A 23,485-nucleotide genomic window follows, 5' to 3' on the forward strand; every position below is an offset into this window, starting at 1 on the left:
CTTTTACGTTGTGAGATGAGTCGTGTTGTGTTACGAGGTTAAGCAAGGTCTGCAACATACACTCAGTAATAGGTTCTATTAGCTTGATGCTCCACATGCAGGTAGAAACTGGTGTTATTCCATTGCTTGAACTAAGTATATGTGTCTCACAATGCTGTGTTGTTTAGTTGCAGTAATACTCGTACACGCACGTTCCACGGCCTAGCCGTTACTCTCGGTCAGCGTTTTTTGCTATGTACGACATAGTCAACGGGTGTAGGATTCACACACATGCGACTTGTTTTTGTTGTAAATCCTGTTCACATTTTGTGGGTAGCGGGCATTGTATTAGCTTACGCTATACATTAGCATTCTACCGGAGGTTTTCAAAATGGCTACGGTTGTTTTCTGTGTGTAGGGAACGAAGGGTTTTTTGTGAGGGGGTGTCGAATAAACCCCTCCTTCCCACTTGATTGGTTTAGGGGATTTTTATCTCTTCTGCTGAGCCAGTCAGGGCCGAGCCGGTGAGACGTCTTGGCAGGGGGGGGAGGGTTATCCTGCCAACTCTTATTACAGAGAGGAGTAAAAAAGGCAGCATTTCCCCCCGTCATAGCGGTGTTGCTATGGCGACGCCTTCCATGAGTTGCGGTGTCTTAAAGGATAACTCCACTTTTTTTTTAAATTAGCTTATTTAACATCTTCCCTGGAGTTAGACAAGAAGATGCATACCTTTTTTGTCTCTGTGCGTGCATTTTAGCTTTGGGAATAGACGCTCCGTTAGCATAGCTTAGCTTCATCACTGGAAGTGGGGGAGGACAGTAGCCTTACAGTGCCTTACAGTGTATTGCAAGGTCTGACATTGACCAAACTTGATATGCATGACCTTGGTGGGCTCTAGGACAACTCCTGAAAAGGGGGTCAATGTCAGACAAGGTGTCGAGTTAGAGCGTAGGGCTCCCGGGTCTGCTGCGCTCGATTTATGTAAACCTGAGTCAGTTGGTCACGTGACTCACGGTTTGCATGTCTTTCTCATGACTACCACTCGTGTGGGAAGGTTTTCTGGGAGGGTCTAGTCTTACTCTCTGATTAAAGAAGAGTGACTGGATGTAAAATCATGTGAAAACGGGTTTTTTACTCCCAGCTGTGCAGTTGGGTTCATACGGGTGATGCTTCTTCTTTATTATTATAAAGAGTTGGATGTGTCTAGATGGATTGGAAATGGGGGCCCCTGATGGAAACAAGACTAACGTCTTTCTCAGGTCTGCCTCCCCTTACCGATTGTGTGTTTTGAGCCGTACTATGTTGTACCCTTTCTGCAATCTGTTGGTTAAAGTTTTCATTCATTCATTCATGGAGTTGGTTGCATCCCGTCCTCTTGTCGTTCCCCTGGGCGTCTTGGGGATTCAATAAGATGGTCTAAATAGCCTATTATTGATGTGGATATGCCCAACGCACACATAGTGCTAACTCAGGATGTTCTGTTGGACATTAGGTAACTGACTGGCGCGCCTTGATTGCTTGGGGTTAAAACAGCGTTTTTATAAAGCAATCGGGATGGGGGTTTTTCCTCTTCCGATGCCCTGTGTGGTTGTCGACGGGTTCTCGTTCATATCAGGGGATGATGACGGAATGGATCTGTACATATGTGGAAGGGTCTCACGCCCTGGGGGTGGGCTGCCGGGCGCGGTTCGCACCGGAACGTCTGAGTGGCGCCTTCTTTTTATGTTTAAGATCAACACGCATATCTGCCCCTTCTCCTGGAGTTGGCATGTCGGCGTGGTTAGGGCACGGGACTGGTTCTGGTCGCGCTGGTCCGGATCAGTTGAACCCGTTGTCCGCCGGGGATGCAGATCTGCTGTTCTGGTACCCTGAGGGACTTGGGGTTCTTTCAGGGGGAAAAATGCTAGGTCGGTCCGGGTGTCGCAGGGTTGGGCGCTATGGAACCCTTGTTGGGTACATTGTATTCTACTCTGTCGTAATGGCTTACGGCTGTGCCAGCCTGTACGCGTCCGATCTCGTCGGATCTCGGCCGCCATACAGGTTGGTCTTGGTTAGTACTTGGTTGGGTGACCTCCTGGGAATACCAAGTACGGTGCTGGGGCTGGTTTTCCATTCTTACGCTCTTCTCTTAGATGGGGTTCAATGTTGGGGTGGTCTTGACCTCCTCGGGGGACCCTGTGCTCCCCGTATCACCGGGCCCGGTCCGAGGTAATGTTTCGTTGACCTGTAGGCCCGGGATAACCCTGTTGGAAACTGGAACACGGGCTGCGGCAGCGCAGGTATGTTTGGGTTTTTTTCCTGAGGGGTTATGGGACCAACCACCGCATGGGGTAACACCTGGGTGGTTGGTTCTCTGGTGTATTGCTGCGGTGTCAACTCCTGGGTTAACCGGTTTTGAGGGTGCCCCTGCACGTTCATGACGTCTGCCAATCGTGTCAGCCTTCTCTGCCTCGACCCCTCTGGGTGGGTTTTTTTTAGGTGGAGCCTTGGTCATGCAACTACGCCAGCATATGCCCCTTCCGCCGGGGTGGCTGTGTTCAGCTGTCCTTTCTGGCGCCTGTCTCGTCTGCAGTCTCCTGGCTAGGGTTCACAGCCTGTTGCCTGGTTTTCCTCGGTGCGCTGCCTGCTTCCGTTGGTTAACCTTTTTTGTGTGCTTACGGCCATGCTGACTGCCTGTTGCAGGGTCAGTGTGCCAGGCAGTGTACTATCGGGGAGGACGGGGCCCGCTCGGTCCGAATACGCTGGCGATGTGGGGGGCGGGGCACTGCGTGCCCACCTGGTGGGGTCTTGATGCTGGCATCATGGACTTCTCCGGGCCCCCGTTCCAGGGGGTCCAGTCCCTTTGGTGGGTCTGGGTCTTCCTTCGCGCTCCGCTGCTACGGCCTTGCCACGGGGTTGGGTTTGCCCTTGACCCCGTGATTCTGGGGGCAGTAACGAGGTTGTTTCCTCCGTTCGTTCCCGGGTGGCATGCGGGTTGTGCGTGTGTGTAGTCGTGGGGTCAAGCCACGGTCTGCTCACCCTGTGCGTTGAGTTGCTTGAGTGCCTCTTCGCACGGTCGGGTCCGTCGCCCTCCCGGTAAACCTCTAATAGGGGGGGTGCCCTCCATTAGGGGGGGTCGGGGGGGCTCGGCCCTCCCTGGTCTGTTGGTTGTGGGGGGCCTTCAGCGGGGTGTATTTGTCGGCCAGTGGCTCCGCTTGGCCTCCCTTTGTGCATGAGTGATGCCAAGCGGAGCCCCTTAATGATACAGTTCTGTTAATTAGGGGTGACGCTTGGCATCCGACGCCGCTGCAGCCCTTGACCTCACCTTGTGGTGAAAGCTTGGGTAGGAGGAGAGCAGGTGACCACACACCTGCTTATGAAGGTAAGCTGATGAGGGGTGTGGTCAGACTAATACTGGTATTAAAGGTACATTTGTGGAATTTATTCAGTGCGCGTGCACGTACGCGAGGGAGTGCATGAGTGATGCCAAGCGTCACCCCTAATTAACAGAATCGTTAATATAGGTTGTTGAGATCCTCTAAACAAGTTAATATAGGTTGTTGAGATCCTCTAAACAAGTTAATATAGGTTGTTGAGATCCTCTTAACAAGTTAATATAGGTATTTGAGTCCCATAAACAAGGTCCTCTAAACAAGTTAATATAGGTATTTGAGGTCCTCTAAACAAGTTAATATAGGTATTTGAGGTCCTCTAAACAAGTTAATATAGGTTGTTGAGATCCTCTAAACAAGTTAATATAGGTTGTTGAGATCCTCTAAACAAGTTAATATAGGTTGTTGAGGTCCTCTAAACAAGTTAATATAGGTTGTTGAGATCCCCTAAACAAGTTAATATAGGTTGTTGAGATCCTCTAAACAAGTTAATATAGGTATTTGAGGTCCTCTAAACAAGTTAATATAGGTTGTTGAGATCCTCTAAACAAGTTAATATAGGTATTTGAGGTCCTCTAAACAAGTTAATACAGGTTGTTGAGATCCTCTAAACAAGTTAATATAGGTTGTTGAGATCCTCTAAACAAGTTAATATAGGTTGTTGAGATCCTCTAAACAAGTTCTATATCATACTAGCTTCCGCTCAGCGTCATCTGCACTAACCTCACTTTGTGCATTTGCACTGAATAAAAATCCACAATGTACCTTTACATACCAACATTCGTCTGGCCACACCCCCATCCGCTACCTTCATAAGCAGGTGTGTGGCCACACACTCGCCTCCTTCTTCACTTTCACCACAAGGAAGTGCCTGTTATATACATCACTTGACGAGGTTGTTAAAGCTGAAGAAAGTTGAGTTACGTGTTTACATTTTTTCTTGATTTTTTCTTTCTCTCATAACTTTAAAAAGAAAAAAGCTATAAGTCATAATGTTTACCTCGGAGGGTCGCGCTAGCAACATTACCCTTCACCAGCAGTTCTCCATTGCCTCCTCTGTCGTGCGTCTTGGAGCGGGGTTGAGGCCACTTTCGTGGTCGGCAGCCAGGCCCGGTAGGCGTCCGATAGGTAGTTTGCCTCTCCAAGGAGCTGGTGCACCGGCGCCGTCTCCTGTGCGATGGCCTGGTTCCGGCTCTGGTTCTTTTGCCGCCGGAGAGTCGTCCGCTGTTGGGCGGCCGGCTCCTCTGGTGGCGGAGGATTTGAGACGCAAACCTTTTGCGTCGGCTCGCTCCCGTCATAAGATGGTGGCTTGTAGACGCGAACGGCCTGGTTTTGGTGAGTTGCTGGAGCCGGATGAGGATGCGTCTGATTCTCCATGGCCGATGGAAACAGAGGACTACATGGTAGAAGCAGATGGGTTCTTATTTGACGCCCCGGTGGAGACATGTCCGCCGCCCGTCCAGGTAACACTGGAGGGGGGTGATAGGTCTCCTTGGGGTCCCTCGTACGCGGATGTTGGGTTAGAACCTCCGACTCGGCGGCGGGATGCCCTGCTATCAGCCACATCAGAATGTGGCTCTGTAACCAGTAGTCTGCTGCATGTGAGGGACGCGAGCTCGGTGGGGGAAAGTATGCAGGGGGAACTGCGTGCTTTGTTTCCCGAGCTCATGGCGGCGGCGGCAGTCGCAAACGGCGTGCCGCTGCCGCAGCCACTGCCTGTTCCTGTCCCTGATGATCTCATAGGTCATCTATGGCAACGCCGTCCTGTGAGAGAGATGGGTGTTGTCTGTCCATTTTTCCCCTCGATTTTTCTGCCTCGACCTGAAGGTTAGGTTCTTCACATAAAGGTAGAGGTTAGTTGTGTGCTCTGTTGCTTAAACAGTGATATTGAGTCGCAACACTGTTGTGTTGGTCTGCAGTAATGCTCGTGTGTGTAAATGTACCGCGGTTCAGGCCGCTTTCTCTCTCTATCAGATTTTCTGTGTCTTGCAACATAAACACGGGTGTCGGGTTCACACATATATAACTTTGGCCTTGTTATAAACCCTGTTCACAGCAGGGGCGTTTTTAGGGTTAGAAAACATTGGGGGCTTCAGCCCAGGGGGGTGGAGGGGGGGTCACCCCCCCCCCCCCCTTTTTTTTTTTTTTTTAAGCACAGAAATACGCAATTTTAGAGTAATTAGAGATGAATACTGAATAACTAGAATCATTAGAGGTTCTCAAAGTGATGTCCAGGTCCATGAGAGGGATCTGGGCAGTCCCCATAGAAAATTCAAAGTTAACAGGACCAAATCATCAGTTTCTTATTTATTTAGCCAGATAAAACATTGATCTGGTCCAAGAAGCCCCAACAGGAGTACAAATATACATATATACACATATATATACATATATATATATATATATATATATATATATATATATATATATATATATATATATATATATATATATATATATATATATATATATATATATATATATATATATATATATATATATATATATATATACATATACTGTACATACATACACATATACACCAATAACAAAATAAAAACACAGTTAAGAATCATACACATAAGCAAATAAACAAACAAACAAACATATGCACAGCCTATGTACAAAATAAATAAACAGTTCATCTCTAGTCTTTACAGTTTTCTTCAATTGCATAAACACTCAAATAAAAAGTATTACACAATTATCAAAACCTTACACTCAAGGAGCAAAATATAGGCCCAGATTTGCACCCCTACAATGTCAGCCTCACTTTTTGCAAAACAATACACACAGTGATTTGCAAAACACTAAACACACTTGCATTACATTAGACACAGAATGTCAAATTACCACACGCCAATTGGTTAAACACAGCCATCAGATGCACAAACACACCATTGCTTAATTGTAGATACACAATCAGGTTTAAGCACTATAAAAATGCAGCAGGTGAGTTCACCTGTCTTCAACCAAAATGGAAAGAGAGTGAAGTACTGTACACAGAGAACGTGAAAATATACAATACATTCACCAAACACTACACAAGACAAACAATGATGCAGACTGATGAAAATATACATTTTCTCCCATTTTCCCAAATCAGTCAACATGTCAACATGGAGAATCACAACAAAAAAAAATCTTGCCAGATCCAGCTAGGCAAAGAGATAATGTCTAGTATTTTCTGTTTACATTTTTTCAAAAAGAAAAAATTGTGTTACTGTAATTTTAACCTGTACTGGATACAGTATTTTATGTTTGTCTGATATTTGCTGAGCTTACAGTGTTATGCACATAGTAGCATGAAAACTGGGACATGTATTGTTGTGATTCTCCATGTTGAAATGTTGACTGATTTGGTTATATGGAGAGAACATTTATATTTTCATCAGTCTGCATCATTGATTTGGGTATATGGAGAGAAAATGTTATTTTTTTCATCAGTCTGCATCATTGATTTGGGTATATGTAGATACATAAATTATATTTTCATCAGTCTACAGCATTGGTCTTGTGTAGTGTTTGGTGAATTTATTGTATATTTGCACATTCTCTGCGTACTTCACTTATAGTACTCTAATCACTGAGAAGTAGAATAGCTAAATGTGTTTTAGGTTAAGCACAGCAGTGTGTGTAACTGGTTCAAACAGAATTAAGTCATTATGTAACGTGTGTTTCATATGGTAACAAAATTAGTGTATGGTTTTGACAAGTGTTTAATTTAGCAAAGGATCTGAGGTGTTCTGATAATTGTGTGTGTGGTTGTGCTAATTGTGTGTTTTGAAACACCGGGCCCCGTTTTCAAAATCATGCTTAGGCAATCGAAAAAAAGTGTGTGTTTCATTATATACATATGTTTCAGTCTTCTCATAAAAAAAATATTCGATTTTTGGGGCTTTTCCTGCCTTTGGTCCGCTTTGCATTCACATCTCAAATGAACCGCAGCAGGGTTCACTTGCAAGAGTGAATGAGCTTTCACACCACCCCAAACCAACCGGACTATCCGAGGTTCGATTAAAGCTTATTATAGGACACTGGACATGGGTATGAATGGCTCCAGGTGCTGCTGCGTTAAAGTGCACATCTTCAATATCTGTACTATTTAAAAGCACAGTGCAGGACACACTCAAAGGTTATCGCACCTCAGAGATGGCAGTGGACATGTATGACAGGACAAAGGCCATATGTAATGGCCTTTGGATTGAGGAACATACTACCAGCCAAAGGAGGAAGCAGAAAAGGATGGACGAGTATGTAGTTGAGTCATTTTGTGGCACAAGCTCAGACCTCAGCTCAGGAGATCAGCTGAGACAGAGACTGTTCTATCCAGTCGTCGACAGAATGCTGCAAGAGCTTGAGAGCAGGTTCTCATGAGTTGGATAACAACTTATGAGAGGCATACAGGCATGTTATCCAGCCTCAGACCAGTTTCTCTCAGTGGAATTGCTGCAACCCCTCGCCACACATTACAATATCCAACTATTGCCACAGGAGATCACAGTTGCAAAGTGTTTCCTGGTCAGGACAGGCAGAGATGCAGTCCCTACTATCCAAAGTGTCTTTTCCCTCCTGGATGATAATAATAATAATAATAATAATAATAATAATAATAATAATAATAATAATAATAATAATAATAATAATAATAATAATAATAATAATAATAATAATAATAATAATAATGCATTTGATTTATAAGGCGCCTTTCAGGACACTAAAAAAAAAGTCCACAAATCGGTGAATGAAAGAATTATAGGATCAAATGAAAACTACTTACTACATTTTTTTTAAAGTACTAAAAACCAACAAAAAATACCAAACACTAACAAACATTCAGCACAGACAATGGGGATGCTGACATAAAAAAAAAAAAAAAAAATGTAAACAATTTTTTTATTTTTTATTTTATTTTTTAGATCCGGGGCTAGGAGAAAAACACCCGGAAGCCCAGGGCTAACGACGCCACTGGTTCACAGACTTGTCTGTGGCTAGCGCGCATTGAATTAGCTTTGCGCTGTTCATTAGCATACTGGCTACTTAAGGTATCATATGGCTATTGTTGTTGTCGTATTCAAGGTTGGTCTTGCGAGGGGGTACCGGATAAACCCCTCCTTCCCTCTTCTGATTTGTCGTTTTTTTTTTACTCTCTTTTCATTCTGTCCGGCCAAGCTGTTAGGCAGCTTGGCACGGGGGGGGGGGGGGGGGGGGGCAAGGGTTTCCCTGACTCCGCACCTATCACGGGTGGTTGAGTCATGGGTTTCCCCCTGTCATAGAATACGTCACTGGGCACGTTTCTATTGGACGACGGCTTCCGTGAGTTTTTTCAGACCCGTATGTAGGGTCTGTCATTGTCAAGTTGTCGGGGCAGAGCGTAGGAACTTAGTGTTCTGCTACGCTCGATATACGTGTAACTTGAGTCTGTTGGTCACATGGCTCAATGTTACCGTGACTTTTCAATTCATGGCTCACGTGGGAAGTCTCTCTGAGGATTCCCGTCTCCTCTCTGTGGTGAGGGTGGCGGGATGTAAAAATGAGAAAAAAGATTTACCCTCAGCCGCGTCACGTGGGATTCATGTCAGTCTGTGTTTCTTTCTTTTTTAATAAAAAAGGAAAGAATATGAAGCACGACAACTCCTTGTCATTCTCTCAGGCAACTTGAAGGACCAATGTCTGGTGTCTGGTTAGACTATCCATTGATGTGTTTGGGTCTCGACGTGTACATAGTGCTGGCTCGGGGTGTTTCTGATAAGAATCACGCATAGGGCTGGTACGCCTTGGTTGCTCATTATTAAAATGGCGTTTTTATAGGGCAACTGGGATGGAGGTTTTCTCTTCCGAGCGCCTGTTACTAGGTCTCAACGAATTCTCGTTCATATCTGGCGGATGTTAACGGAATAGATCAAAACATAGGTAGAGGGGTCTCACGCCCTTGGGGTGGGCCACTGAGCGCGGTACGAATGGGACCGTCTGGGTGGCGCCCTCTTTTCATGTTTCAGATCGACACGCGTACCTACCCCCTCTCTTGGAGTGGGGATGTCGGCGTGATTAGGGCACAGGACTGGTTCTGGTCATGCTGGTCCAGGTCAGTTAACCCGTTGTCCGCTGGGGACGCAGATCTGCTGTTCTGGTACCCTGAGGGATTTGTGCTTTTTTGGGGGGGAAAATGCCGGGTCGGCCCGGGTGTCACAGGGTTGGGCGTTATGGAGACCCTTTGATGATCTGATGATCAACGGGGCTACCGTGGACAGGGTGAGCAGCTTTAAGTACCTGGGGGTCCACATCTCAGAGGACCTGACATGGTCAACACACATAGACACAGTAGTAAAGAAGGCGAAACAGCGCCTCTACCACCTGAGACAGTTAAGGAAGTTCAGAGTATCGGGAAGGTACTCCAGTCCTTCTACTCAGGAGCTGTAGAGAGCATCCTGACCGGAAACATCACTGCCTGGTATGGAAACAGCACGGCACAGGACAAGAAGGCCCTACAGAGAGTGGTGCGCTCAGCCGAGCGTACCACGGGTAATGCACTACCTCCCCTGCAGGTTCTATACAACAAGAGGTGCAAATCCAGAGCCTGCAGAATAATGAAAGACCCCCACCACCCCAATAACAGCCTGTTTCAGCTGCTGAGGTCAGGCAGACGCCTGCAAACCCCAGCTACTAGGACAGAGAGGCTTAAGGCGCTCCCATAGTCCAGCAGACTGTACACAGAGCAGACTCCGCGGAGGTCCGCGCGGCTCTTTGAGCCTTCATAGTCGAGCGGACCTCCGCGGACCAATTTCCTACTTGTCACGCGCCAGTTTACACAATTGTCCCCACGCTGTTCAACTTCTGTCATGTCGTCGTCATCCGATGTCAAAATAAAGAGTATGTTATCTCCATTTCCAATATTTCGATAATAAAACGGGCAGTTTTACGCACTTGAATAACAGGTATATAGGCAGCGAGATGCAATGTATAGGCTTGAGGTGGACAGCGCTGGTGCTGAAATGACAAACACGAATTGCATGAAATAAAAGCACCAGTTTTATTTCAAAATATTGGAAACGGAGATAACATTCTATGTTTCTAATATTTATATAATAATTATTTAATATAACCTTCTAATATTTCGAAATAAAACTGGCAATTTTACACACTTCATTTAGAAAAGCCATTCAAACATCTCTCTTGGCACGGAGCAAGTGGTCAGAGTAAAATGCAGATCGGCGTCACATTAAATGCAGTTCGATGTCAACCAAAACGCCGAGCAGCGTTTTGTGTGACACCAAGTCAGCGGCGCGGATGTCCGCGCGTCAGAAAATAGGAGCGTCGCACCTGTGGGTCTGCTGTCCGCTGAGATCAAAGCTCAAGAGTCCGCGCGGACCTCCGCGGAGTCTGCTCTGTGTACAGTCTGCTCGACTATGGGAGCGCCTTTAGCTTCTTCCCCCAGGCCATCAGAGTCCTGAACAATGAACATTGAGTACCACAGAACACTGAACTATCCACACATAAGCACACATGAGCACACACACGACACGCACGCTGTGCACGCTCACACACTGGCAGCCACTTTAACACTTCAACATGAGCGGGCACACACTCATGCGCACACACTCACACTTATTGCCAAAAGGAAAGGCCACTTTAAATCAGTATTAGCAACAGTAACAGTGTATTGCACTACCAAAGCTACCTAGCATGTCCTATATGCTCTGTAAATAACTATGTACAGATACCGATTTTGATGTCACACCATGTTACCTGTTACCTGTTATTGCACAATTTTTTTTTGTATTGGATTCTATTATATGTTGTACCACTGTATTGCACATCGTTGCGGGCAAGACCACCCGCATTTCATTGTATACTCGTATGCCGTGACAAATAAAACTCTTGACTTGACTTGACTTGACTTGTTGGGTACAGGTTGTACCCTGCGTTATCATAAAGGGGCTGGTTTTCCATTATTTCCGCTCCTCTCTTACGCATGGCGAAGATGGGGCTGTTGGGGTGGTCTTATGGACCTCCTCTGGCATCCATGTGTGCTTCCCGAGCCGCCGGGCCCGGTCCGAAGTTGTGTTTTGTCGACCCGTAGGCCTGGAATAACCCCTTTTTGAAAACTAAAACACTTGTACCCGCAGGTGTGTTTTGGAGTTTTTTCTTGAGGGGTTATAGGAACAACCACCGCATGTGGTACCAAGAGGGTGGTTGATTCCCTGGTGTGTTGGAGCAGAGTCAACTCCCGGGTTACCCGGTTGAGTGTGCCCCTGCATTTTCTGAATTTTCATACAGAAACGCCCTGCCAGCTCCTTATAAGGGCATGAAGGACCGTGTGCAAACTAGTGATGGGAATTCCGGCTCTTTTTAGAGAGCTGGTTCTTTTGGCTCGGCTCACTAAAAAGAGCTGGTTATTTTGGCTCGGCTCACTAAAAAGAGCTGGTTCTTTTGGCTCGGCTCCCAAGCGGCTCCTCAGAGTTTTTGTTGCTTAAATGAATTTATTACCAAAATGTATGTGTAAAATGTATTACTAATGTGAAAAACATAAATTATATCAAATGTTTATAATTTATATAGCTTTATTTACATACTCAACATGAAGCAGAGTGCTACAAAAAATTGTGTCATAGCCTTTTGCAAAAACTGGCTGATAGAGCTCTGGGTTGTGGTCTAGGTGGTTGTGGTCTAGGTGGTTGTGGTGGTCTACACTGTACTGGATGGTGCTGTAGAGCTCTGGGTTGTAGGTCTAGGTGGTGGTGGTGGTCTACACTGTACTGGGTAGTGCTGTAGAGCTCTGGGTTGTAGGTCTAGGTGGTGGTGGTGGTCTACACTGTACTGGGTGGTGCTGTAGAGCTCTGGGTTGTAGGTCTAGGTGGTGGTGGTGGTCTACACTGTACTGGGTGGTGCTGTAGAGCTCTGGGTTGTAGGTCTAGGTGGTTGTGGTGGTCTACACTGTACTGGATGGTGCTGTAGAGCTCTGGGTTGTAGGTCTAGGTGGTTGTGGTGGTCTACACTGTACTGGGTGGTGCTGTAGAGCTCTGGGTTGTAGGTCTAGGTGGTTGTGGTGGTCTACACTGTACTGGGTGGTGCTGTAGAGCTCTGGGTTGTAGTTCTAGGTGGTTGTGGTGGTCTACACTGTACTGGATGGTGCTGTAGAGCTCTGGGTTGTAGGTCTAGGTGGTTGTGGTGGTCTACACTGTACTGGGTGGTGCTGTAGAGCTCTGGGTTGTAGGTCTAGGTGGTGGTGGTGGTCTACACTGTACTGGGTGGTGCTGTAGAAGAAAATTGCAGCAGCAACTGCTTTTCCTGCTGGCGCTCATTTTCTCACCTTTCCAGCGTTCTCTCTCTCTCTAGTCTCATCTCCCTCCCGCCTCCTGTTCATGTGCTCACTGTGCGGTGTGTGTGTCTGTAACCCCTCCCCTCCTGCCCTGCAGCCCCTCCCCTGTGTGTCTGTAACCCCTCCCCTCCTGCCCCTCCCCTGTGTGTCTGTAACCCCTCCCCTCCTGCCCCTCCCCTGTGTGTCTGTAACCCCTCCCCTCCCCCTTCTGCTCAGCGTGGACACACAGATGCCACCACACATATTATTGACCAATACAAAAAAAAGGAACCCCCCCCCCCCAAAAAAACCAGATCGGCTCCCAATCAGGAGCCGGCTCCCGTCGTTCACGTCAAAGAGCCGGTGTTCTGTTCGGCTCTAAGAGCCCTTTCGTTCACGGTCACGGCTGGACTGGTAATCTGGCATACCGGGCATTTTCCCGGTGGGCCGACGCACCTCGGGGCCGATATAATTTGATTTATAAAAAATTCTAAAAAAGTTTGGTCAATGACCGGCCCAGAAAGCAGGGACAGCGGCCCATTGGTTAATTTTTTTTTTATCAACTTTCTCTCCTCTTTTTCTATTTTTCTCCCATCCCAATTATTCGCTGTGCCAATTCTCCCCCCCCTGTCTTGAACGTTGCTCGCATATGCCCCCCACTGGCCGTTTGTAGGGAGGATAGAAGCCTTGCATCACATGTCCCCTCCGATACATGAGGAGGCAGCCTGTCACATCTTTTCACCTGCCAGCGCGGACTCTCATTGGCGAGGTGTAACATGTGGGAGGCTCACACTACCCCCGCCATTTCCTGTCTCTGCTGTGCAGGCGTCCCCCAACCGACCTGTAGGAGTCGCTGTCCACAACGTCCAGATTACCACCCATCGACTTCCACCCGCTAACTCTGCCAATCGAGTTAGTATGACGGCCGGCCCAAGCCGGAGGCAACGCCGACAGCCGGAGTCGAACCCGGTGTCTCTTGCGTTGGTGACGAGCGCAATGTCCGCTACGCCACCCAGCCGCCTCCATTGGTTAATCTTCTATACTGACACTGGGCTGTCCCAATCACATCTCTTACTAAGCCCCAGCCCCTCCCTCAGACAGACCTCTGTTTCTTGTCAGATCAGATGCCGCTCAGAGGAGCATGAGTCATGACTCATGACAGGGCCGAGGGACAGAGTGAGCAGGGGGAAAAGAGTGTAGCGCTAAGCAGGGAGTAGTATTGTTTGGCTTTGTTTTGTTTGGCTTTGGCAATGTAAGCGTATCTTTCCCATGTCAATAAAGCCCCTTTGAATTTGATTGAATTGAGTAGTACCTTCATCATGATTAATAGTAACTCGCAGGGAGGTGGTGTGTGTGCCATGCCATGATGACGATGATGATGATTAATTCAATTAATGTCAATAATAATATGATAATGTAGGAGAAGTTGTGAAGTTTCTTTGACCACACATCAGTGTGCATCATTTACTAGCATAGCCATGGATACCACAACAAACCAAGCCAAGCGTTAATATGGCCACTCTAGCTACCCACAATGCCCCGTGTCCTTAAAGTGACAGTGTAGGTGGATTATGTCCCGTCCAGGTAAGTGTCCATGTAAGTGCCCACTACATATGTCCCCCCAGAATTCACCCTACTAACTCACAAAACGGGTCGGTAGACGGACCTCCCGACCATAACAGCTCCGAACAACTGGAGCCGGCATATGAGCTACCGTGGGACCCCCTGGGGCCTTGCGGTGGCGGGAAGGGCAAGGGGCAAGGTGCCTATTGGGCGGTGAGGGACTCATATTTTCAAAAAGTGATTTAGGGTGATGAGGTTTAACACGGGGAGGTCGCCCCCGCCGCGGGGGCTGAGCGAGTGCCACGGGGTGATCCACATCCAAGTGAGCTGGCTTAAGCCGGTCCACCGAGACATGTTCCGGTTTACCGCCAATGTCCACCACGAAGGTCTTACTTCCCGCCTGTAAGACCCGAAACGGGCCATCGTAGGGGGGTTGAAAGGACTTGCGGTGGGCATCGTGCTGTATGAACACATATTCCGTCGCCTGGAGGCCGGGTGGAACACGAGTCTGTGGCAAACCATGCTGCGAGGTGGGGACTGGCACAAAAGCCCTAGCGTTCTCCAAGTTTGAAACGCGATGCTGGGTCGCAGACCAGGGGTCTGTGGTGTCAGGTAAAAACTCCCCGGGGACCCGCAGCGGTTGGCCATAGACCAGCTCAGCCGACGATGACTGGAGATCCTCCTTGGGTGCGGTCCTGAGACCCAACATGACCCACGGGAGCCTGTCGACCCAACTACCATCGCTAAGGGTAGCTCGGAGAGAGGCCTTCATGGACCGGTGAAACCGCTCACACAAACCGTTAGCCTGCGGGTGATAAGCGGTAGTGCGGTGCAGTCTCACGCCTAAGTTTCTGGCAATCTCGGACCAAAGCTCAGAGGTGAACTGAGGTCCGCGGTCCGACGAAAGGTCAGACGGAGCACCAAACCGGGCCACCCACGTATATATAAACGCCCGAGCCACATCAGTGGACGTTGTGGATGACAGCGGAACGGCCTCTGGCCACCGAGTGGTTCTGTCCACCATCGTGAGGAGGTATGTGAAACCATGCAATGGGGGCAATGGACCCACCAGGTCCACATTCACATGGTCAAACCTCCTTTCGGGCACGGAGAACTGGGCCAAAGGTGCTTTAATGTGGCGGTGTACCTTAGCGCGCTGGCACATCACACAGGTCTTAACCCACCCGCTCACATCCTTTTTCAGCCCGTGCCAAATGAACTTGGCTGCCACCTGTTTTTGAGACGCCCTGTTTCCGGGGTGAGAGAGACCATGTCAAAAACATGACGTCTCCAACTGCTGGGCACCACCGGTCGCGGCCGTCCCGTGGAAACGTCGCACAGGAGTGTGCCATTAGCCTCATTAAATGCCACATCCTCCAGCCTGAGTGCTGTGATGGCCGTCCTGTAGGCCTGAACGTCCAGGTCGGAAACCTGGTCTGAGGCCATGCGTGCATAGTCCAAACCAACATGGACGGCCCCGACCAAGGCCCGAGAGAGACAGTCTGCCACTAGATTGTCCCTGCCTGCGACGTGCTGAATATCCGTGGTAAACTCTGAGATATATGACAGGTGCCTCTGCTGACGGACAGACCATGGCTCACTCACTTTAGCCATAGCAAAAGTGAGTGGCTTGTGGTCTACAAATGCCGTGAACGAACGAGCCTCCAGCAGGGAACGGAAATGCCGCACGGCCAGATAGAGGGCGAGGAGCTCCCTATCAAAAGTGCTATATTTGCACTCATTAGGACGAAGCTGTCGGCTAAAAAACGCCAGTGGCTGCCAAGCCCCACTCACCCACTGTTCGTATACCGCTCCAACAGCATAGTCTGAAGCATCAGTGGTGATGGCAACAGGGGCGTTGGGAAGTGGGTGTGCCAGCCTGGTTGCATTGGCCAGGGCGGTTTTAGTATCGACAAACGCCTTGCGTCTCTCGTCCGTCCAGTCCACCACATGTTTGGCGATTTTACCCCTGAGAGCCTCGTACAGAGGTTGCATTAGCTGAGCAGCCCGGGGGACAAACCAATGGTAAAAATGTACCATGCCAAGGAACTCTTGCAGAGCCTTGATGGTGGGTGGCAGTGGAAAATTTGCTATGGCGTCAACCTTAGATGGGAGGGGAACTGCCCCATCTTTGGTGACGTGGTGCCCGAGGAAATCGATCCTAGACAGCCCAAACTGACATTTAGCTGGGTTAACTATGAGCCCATGCTGACTGAGTCGGTGGAAAAGGGTCCTGAGATGGGACAAGTGCTCTGCCTTGGTGGTACTGGCGACTAAGATGTCATCTAGGTAGACAAACAAAAAAGGCAGGTCCCGTAACACAGAGTCCATCAAGCGCTGGAATGTCTGTGCTGCGTTTTTAAGCCCAAATGGCATGCGCAAGAACTCAAACAAACCAAAGGGAGTAATCACCGCCGTCTTAGGGATGTCCGCTGGGTGGACCGGCACCTGGTGGTATCCTCGAACTAAATCTATTTTTGAAAATATGAGTTTCCGGGCCAGGTGGGTGGAAAATCCTGAATATGTGGAACCGGGTATCGGTCCAGTGTAGTTACCTCGTTAAGGCGGCGGTAATCGCCACACGGGCGCCACCCGCCGGCAGCCTTGGGGACAATGTGAAGGGGTGAGGCCCATGGGCTGTCAGAACGACGGATAATACCCAGGTTCTCCATGTTGGAAAACTCTGCCTTGGCAACGGCCAGCTTGGCAGGATCTAGGCGCCGAGCCCGGGAGTAGACTGGCGCACCTGCCGTAGCGATGTGATGCTCCACACCGTGCTTACTGGTGGAGGACGAGAAAGTGGGCTGGGTAAGGACAGGGAACTCGGCTAGCAGCTGGTGAAACTCATCTGTAATAGACAACATGTTAGACAAACCCACAGGAGGCGCTGCCCCGACAGTACATTCAAATGAACAAAAGGTGTTGGCGTCCACCAACAATCCATAAGCACACAGAAAATCAGCACCCAGCAGGGGCACAGACACATCAGCAGTGATGAAATCCCAGCTAAACTGCCGCTCACCAAAACACAGCTCCACTAGCCTACTGCCATACGTGCGGATCGTAGTACCATTGGCAGCTTTCATAGGGAGGCCATGCCCGTCGGCCAGGGTGTCCACCCTTGACGCAGGCAGCACGCTTCTCTGTGCCCCTGTGTCGCACATGAAACGCCTGCCTGAGATGTTGTCCCGAATAAACAGTAGCCTGCCGGCCCCACCAACGCTCATGGCCACTGTTGAGTGCCGGCCCGGGCGTTTTTCCCGGCCCCTTGTAAGTACATGGGGGACGGCATTGGTTAGCCCTGGCTCCATACTTCGTGTGAAAGAAACACCAGCCAGTGTCTCTCCCTCGCTGGCGAGGGGCTGCCACCGCAGCAGCGACGGTATAATCCCCATGGTGAGAGGAAGAGGGTTGGTCATGGTAGAACACGGCCGTACAGTGTTGCTGCTGGCTGGCCAAAAAGAACTTATCCGCCTCCGCGGCTAACATACGGCAGTCATTTATTGTTGTGTTTGCCAAGGCGGCCCTTACCTGAGCCGGTAACTGGCGTAAGAACAGCTGTCTGAAGAGAAAGTGGTTGGGCTCATGCTCTCCCATCAACGACAACATCCTATCCATAAGCTCGGACGGTTTACTGTCGCCCAGACCTTGCAATGAAAACAGCCGGTTAGCTCGTTCCACCTCAGACAGTTCAAAACACTTCAACAAGTGTGCCTTCAGCGTGCCATATTTGTCGTGCGCCGGAGGGTTTGTGAGTAGACTCACCACTCTGGCTGCCGTGTTAGTCCCCAGCACAGCGACAACGTGATAGTACTTGGTGTCATCCTCCGTTATTTTCTTTATTGCAAACTGCGCCTCCGCCTGCACAAACCATGCAGTAGCTTGCGTTTCCCAGAACTCTGGCAATTTCAGCGCGACTGCTGCTTCCACAAACTTCAGCGCGACTGCCTGTTCCATTGTTCAATCGTCCTTGAAAGCGTCCAAGAACGTCAGGTTCACCAATGTAGGAGACGGGAAATCACGACCAAAGAGAGTGAAGTTTCTTTGACCACACATCAGTGTGCATCATTTATTAGCATAGCCATGGATACCACAACAAACCAAGCCAAGCGTTAATATGGCCGCTCTAGCTACCCACAATGCCGAGGGTCCTTAAAGTGACAGTGTAGGTGGATTATGTCCCATCCAGGTAAGTGTCCATGTAAGTGCCCACTACAATAACATACTTGTAACGCTATCATAAAGTGAGACCGTCAACTACTGCTGGTGATCTCTCAGTCAGGCAATGTCAAATAGCGCAGCATAAGCTATTGGCATTGTTTTTTTTAGCTAGCATTAGTTCCCTAATGCAGTCGCAACTCTGGCTGACAAGCTAACGTTATTTTGTCAGCATCGCGTTGGCTAAGCCCACGTTGCTGTGAGTGACCTAGGCTAGGTATCGTATCGTCATAATATTATTAAAATCATTAGGACAAGGGTTCCCTTGATACAGATGCACGAAAAGGCTGTATAATATACAACACCTGTAGCTCAACTGCAACTGCAAAAACTGCTCAACTGCAAAAATGTATGCCTTATGTATTAGCCTACAGAGAAAAAACACATTCACAACAGGCAGCAGGTATGGTGGTAACTATTAGGATATAATGGTATGGATTACTTACTTTTATTCACCTACACAAATAGTTTTTTTTGCTGCTGTGCCGTCCATTGAGCATGCACCTTCACGTGGTAGGCACATTAACTGTAGGTCAAACTCCCTAAACAAACAAGCACAGCATTGATTTAATTGCCATATAAATCACATACAAAGAACTATTACTCCTCTCTGAACATGAATATAAAACAAAAAGGTGATCTATTAACTGTGTAAACCTTATGCAATATTCATGATTGATATTTGGATACTTGAAATCTATGAACTGAGTAGTTAGTATCAAATTAAATAAGATGGAACAGCTCCATACATTAATTGAATAAACAACTATTTGCTCATTACCAGTATATACACAGTAGATTTCGCAGAGTAAATTTTACTCAAACTGAGTACATTTTACTCAAACTGTAAAATTTTACTCAGTTTGAGTTAAATGTACTCAGTTTGAGTAAAATTTACTCTGCGAAATTTACTGTGTAGTATTGTTTAAATTGTACAGCATTTTGCACATCTTTGTCAGGGAATTCCAACAATTCTGGACCTGAATGTACCAGTTAATTGTAATAATCTTTCTCCTTATGTCTGGTCATGCCAGGTTGTAGACTACTTTGCCCGTCCTGAGCTTGCTATGATGCAGGTGTTTTACAAAATTTACATCACCACCCAAAACAATATTCAGCCAAGAGCGAGTGAGTACACTGGTCCACTTGCACTGGTCCACTTGCACTTACTACCAATGGCAGAGTTCAATCTGGATTTAGTACCACCAAGCGCCCCTGACAAAACCGTGAATGAAATCTACTACTAGAGTACTAAATACCTATATGTCCCTATGCCATAAATGTCATGTATGTTGTGTATGTCATAAATGTCTATATGAATTGAAAATGGGGGACCCTGATGGAAACAAGACAAACGTCTTTCTCAGGTCTGCATCCCCTTAACAATTGTGTGTATTGAGCCGTACTGTATTGTACCCATTCTGCAATCTGTTAAATAAAGTTTTCATTCATTCATTCATTCATTAATTAATTCATTCATCCATTCATTCATTCATTCATTCATTCATTCATTCATTCATTCATTCATTCATTCATTCATTCATCTACTGTAAGTACAGTTACTTTTTTATCATGTAAATTTCTCTGCCATTTTTCATCAGATTGCAACGCCGTATTTTGCTAGACGTTCACAGAAAGGTAGAGAAACTAACTGCGTTCTAATGTATGGCAATAACGTTCAGGTTTGTTCCACCTGTGAGATATGATCCCAAAAATAAAGAGGAAAAGAAAAACTGAAAAAGAAGTCAGATGATTGACAGGGGCGGGCGTGAGCTGGGAAGTGTATTTTCTTTTTAATTCAAAAGCCCATCGAAAGCCCTGGGTCTCTTCTCTCAATAGACTACACTCAAGTTAGGTTGCGCCAATCCTCGCCTTTTTCCGACTCGATGCCCTGAGATTCCTATAAACTCCTATTTCTCTAATAACACTTAAAATCATTGGTAAACAAACATAGTAGGGATGCACCGAATGGGAAATTCTTGTCCGAAACCGATACCGAAAATAGGAAACAGTTGGCCGAAAACCGAATGCCGAAATGCCGAAAATGATTAATATAAATATATATATAATGTATTTCTTTTTTTTTCCAGCTACCTGATTATGGCAAAAGACATGGTTATGGCAAAACTTAACTTAAATAATATTAATAATCACTATTATGGGCCCATAAAACATTTATTCAGCACTTTTGAATGCATACATTAATTTCAGACTGACTGCTGAAAGATTGTACAATTGAAACATTTTCTCTTTGCATACAACAAAATGTGCATTAAAGTCAAGTGCATTTTCTTTTCTCTGTAGGATAACTACAACAAAGTGCATTCAGAACAAAGCCAAGGTGCTTTAAAACTGCATAACGATCTGCATAAAGACACACACACAGGACTGTTGTATTTACTACATCTGCATGACTCTTAGCGGGGGATGACGTAGCTTACGAGAGACTGGTCAAAGAGGAATGGAAGCGTTAGCTAGCTTAACGCTAACGTTAGTTCAAAATGTTTTAACCGCGACTGGCATATAGTAATGGCAAGGATATAAAGCATGTTAAAGAGGCATTTATTGGATACGTTGCTCGTGGTCGCGGAGTTTACATAGAAACAGCGCGACTCCCAAGAGGAGTTAGTTATCACAGGCTGCAGAATGCCAAGCTGCTCACGTTACACGTTGCATGTTTTGATTACGTCATCACAACAACACTTTCGGTTACGAACGTTACGTATCCCTGTTCTTTGACATTCTGTGATATATTTTCGGTGCTAAAACCCTTTTGGCCGAAAGCCGAAAGAGCCTTTTTAACCATTTTCGGCCGATAATTTTTGGTGGCCGAATATTCGGTGCATCCCTAAAACATAGTGCTGAAAATATACACTTTGACTGCTGTTTTGACAGGGTTAGGGTCTTTACTCTCGGCTACATTTGAAAAAAGAAATGCAACATTAATTCTGTAGAGATGGATTTATGGCGTGATATCAATCTCGTGCCGGTCCCGGACCACTCAGACTTAAGAGGTTAATTCCGAAGATGTCTGTAGAATTGACATGAACGCAATCACCAAGATTTCTCCTAAATGAAGTTAAGAACACGGCGCACACCAGTCTGTCCGACTTACGACCTGTAAATCCTGCTTTTAGCTACGAGCGAATCCCCGAGAAGGAACCGTTCGAGAATGCCAAAATCCGCCCGAAAAGCTTGTAAGTGGAGTTATGATGAAATTGGCTCTTAACGTTTCTCGTAAGTCCGTTGGTGAATGAGGCCCATTGTTTAGATTGTTTTGTTTTGGTCTGATGTGTGGTCAGCAATAGCAAGCAGTCCCCATATATCCCCCTCAACTCTAACCCACACATTTGAGGCATCACATATTCTACCTGTAACCAGTGGTTTTGTTATACTATACAGACACTAAACCACATCTGGATATGTTAAAATGAACAGTTTTTGTCATGTTGATGTGTGCCCATCTACTCAAATAATTTAAAATAATGTTTTTATTTGCAGATAGATACCTACTCCCCACCCGCACAACCCACTAGGTGAAGCCCAGCGGGACCATGTGGGTCCTGGATAAGATCCGTGGGTCGGTAGAGACCAACGTGCTGCGGCTGGGGGAGAATGGAGACAAGATGGGCAGTGCTTACAGTAACGTCCTCACACCAGACAAGATCCCAGACTTCTTCATCCCCCCCACGCTGGTCAGCACCCCCCCGGAGCCAGAGGCTCCAGATGTCAAGCCCAGAGAGGGACTGCGGCCCTCCACCTCAGAGCAAACCATTGGTGGCACTAGCAGGAAGACCAGTAGCCCTCGCAGCCATAACCCTACCCCTATCCCTCGCAGCCCGCGGCTTGTGGCCAAGCTGGCTGGGGATACCAAGAACCTGCTGAGAGCGGCTAACCGCCACATCATCCAGATAGAGAGCGCTGACGACATAGCCGGGGACACCAATGCAGACCCCCAGTCTCAAACGGCTATGTCCCTGCCCTACGTCCCCAAGACCCAGACCTCCTACGGCTTTGCCACTCTGAAGGAAAGCCCCCACACCCGCCGTAAAGAGTCCCTGTTCCACTGTGACATCAGCCCCGTCACCTCCCCGAACTCCCAGAGAAAGTCTCCGGGGAAGAGCGGGGGTAGTGAGGGGGGATACCATCTGAACCCGGCGGACTTCAACACCTCCCACATGAACCCCTACCGCTACTTCAGCGGGGGGGAGAGTGACACCTGCTCCTCGGCGGAGTCCTCCCCCTTCAGCTCCCCTCTGCTGTCCCGCTCCGCCTCCCTGCTGAAGATCTTCACCCACGAGACACAGGCCAAGGTGGTGAAGGCCAAGCGGACCTTCGCGCGCCACAGCTCCCTGTCGACGGACGAGTGCAGCTCGGCCGAGCCCAGCCCCAACGCTCAGCGGCGGCTCCACCCTGCCGGCGGGGGAGGGGCGTCGGAACACACCATCAACCTGCACAAGAGGGGCACCGTGAGGCTCAGTGCCAACTACGACGCCGGCACCGCCCGCCTGCGCGTCCGCATTCTGGTGGCGGAGAACCTCTATGACGAGCATTGCGACATCAAGGGTATCAACTGCTGTGTGTCTGTCTATCTGAATCCGGGAAAGCTGCAGAAACAGAGGAGCAACATCATCAAGAACAGCCGAAACCCTGTCTTCAACGAGGACTTCTTCTTCGATTCAGTCACCTCGGCTCAGGTGAAGAACCTGGCGGTGAAGATCAAAGTGGTGAACAAGGGCACCAGTCTCAAGAGGGACACGCTGCTCGGGGAGAGAGAGGCGCCCCTGGCAAAGATCCTCTCCGGGCTCTAGGTTTTTAGGATGAGGACATACAAGACCATTTAATGAGACGATACACAATTAGATAATACCGAATGCTGATTGACAAGTTTTTTAGCTTGACACTGGTTTCCTATGTATTCTATTTTTGTTCTATTCTGCACGTTTCATTTTTCAAAATAGATGGGAACAGTGAACAAGTGTGGTGAAGAAGTGAAGACGAGAGACACTTTTAATTAAGGCATTTTAATTTGGCCCGGCAAAAGTTCTATTAATCA

General features: G+C 47.7%; 1 protein-coding gene across 1 annotated transcript; it reads left to right on the forward strand.

Moving 5' to 3' along the window:
• Positions 1-21,983: 21,983 nt before the first annotated feature.
• Positions 21,984-23,240, forward strand: LOC311225278 (C2 calcium-dependent domain-containing protein 4C; the record flags this gene model as incomplete). Its single annotated transcript, XM_084310500.1, has 1 exon — positions 21,984-23,240. One exon carries the CDS (start codon positions 21,984-21,986, stop codon positions 23,238-23,240), a length of 1,257 nt encoding a protein of 418 aa, XP_084166626.1.
• Positions 23,241-23,485: the final 245 nt, after the last annotated feature.

The sequence above is a fragment of the Notolepis coatsorum genome (genome assembly GCF_963971535.1).
Source record: "Notolepis coatsorum genome assembly, chromosome: 3".
NCBI classification, from domain to species: domain Eukaryota; kingdom Metazoa; phylum Chordata; class Actinopteri; order Aulopiformes; family Paralepididae; genus Notolepis; species Notolepis coatsorum.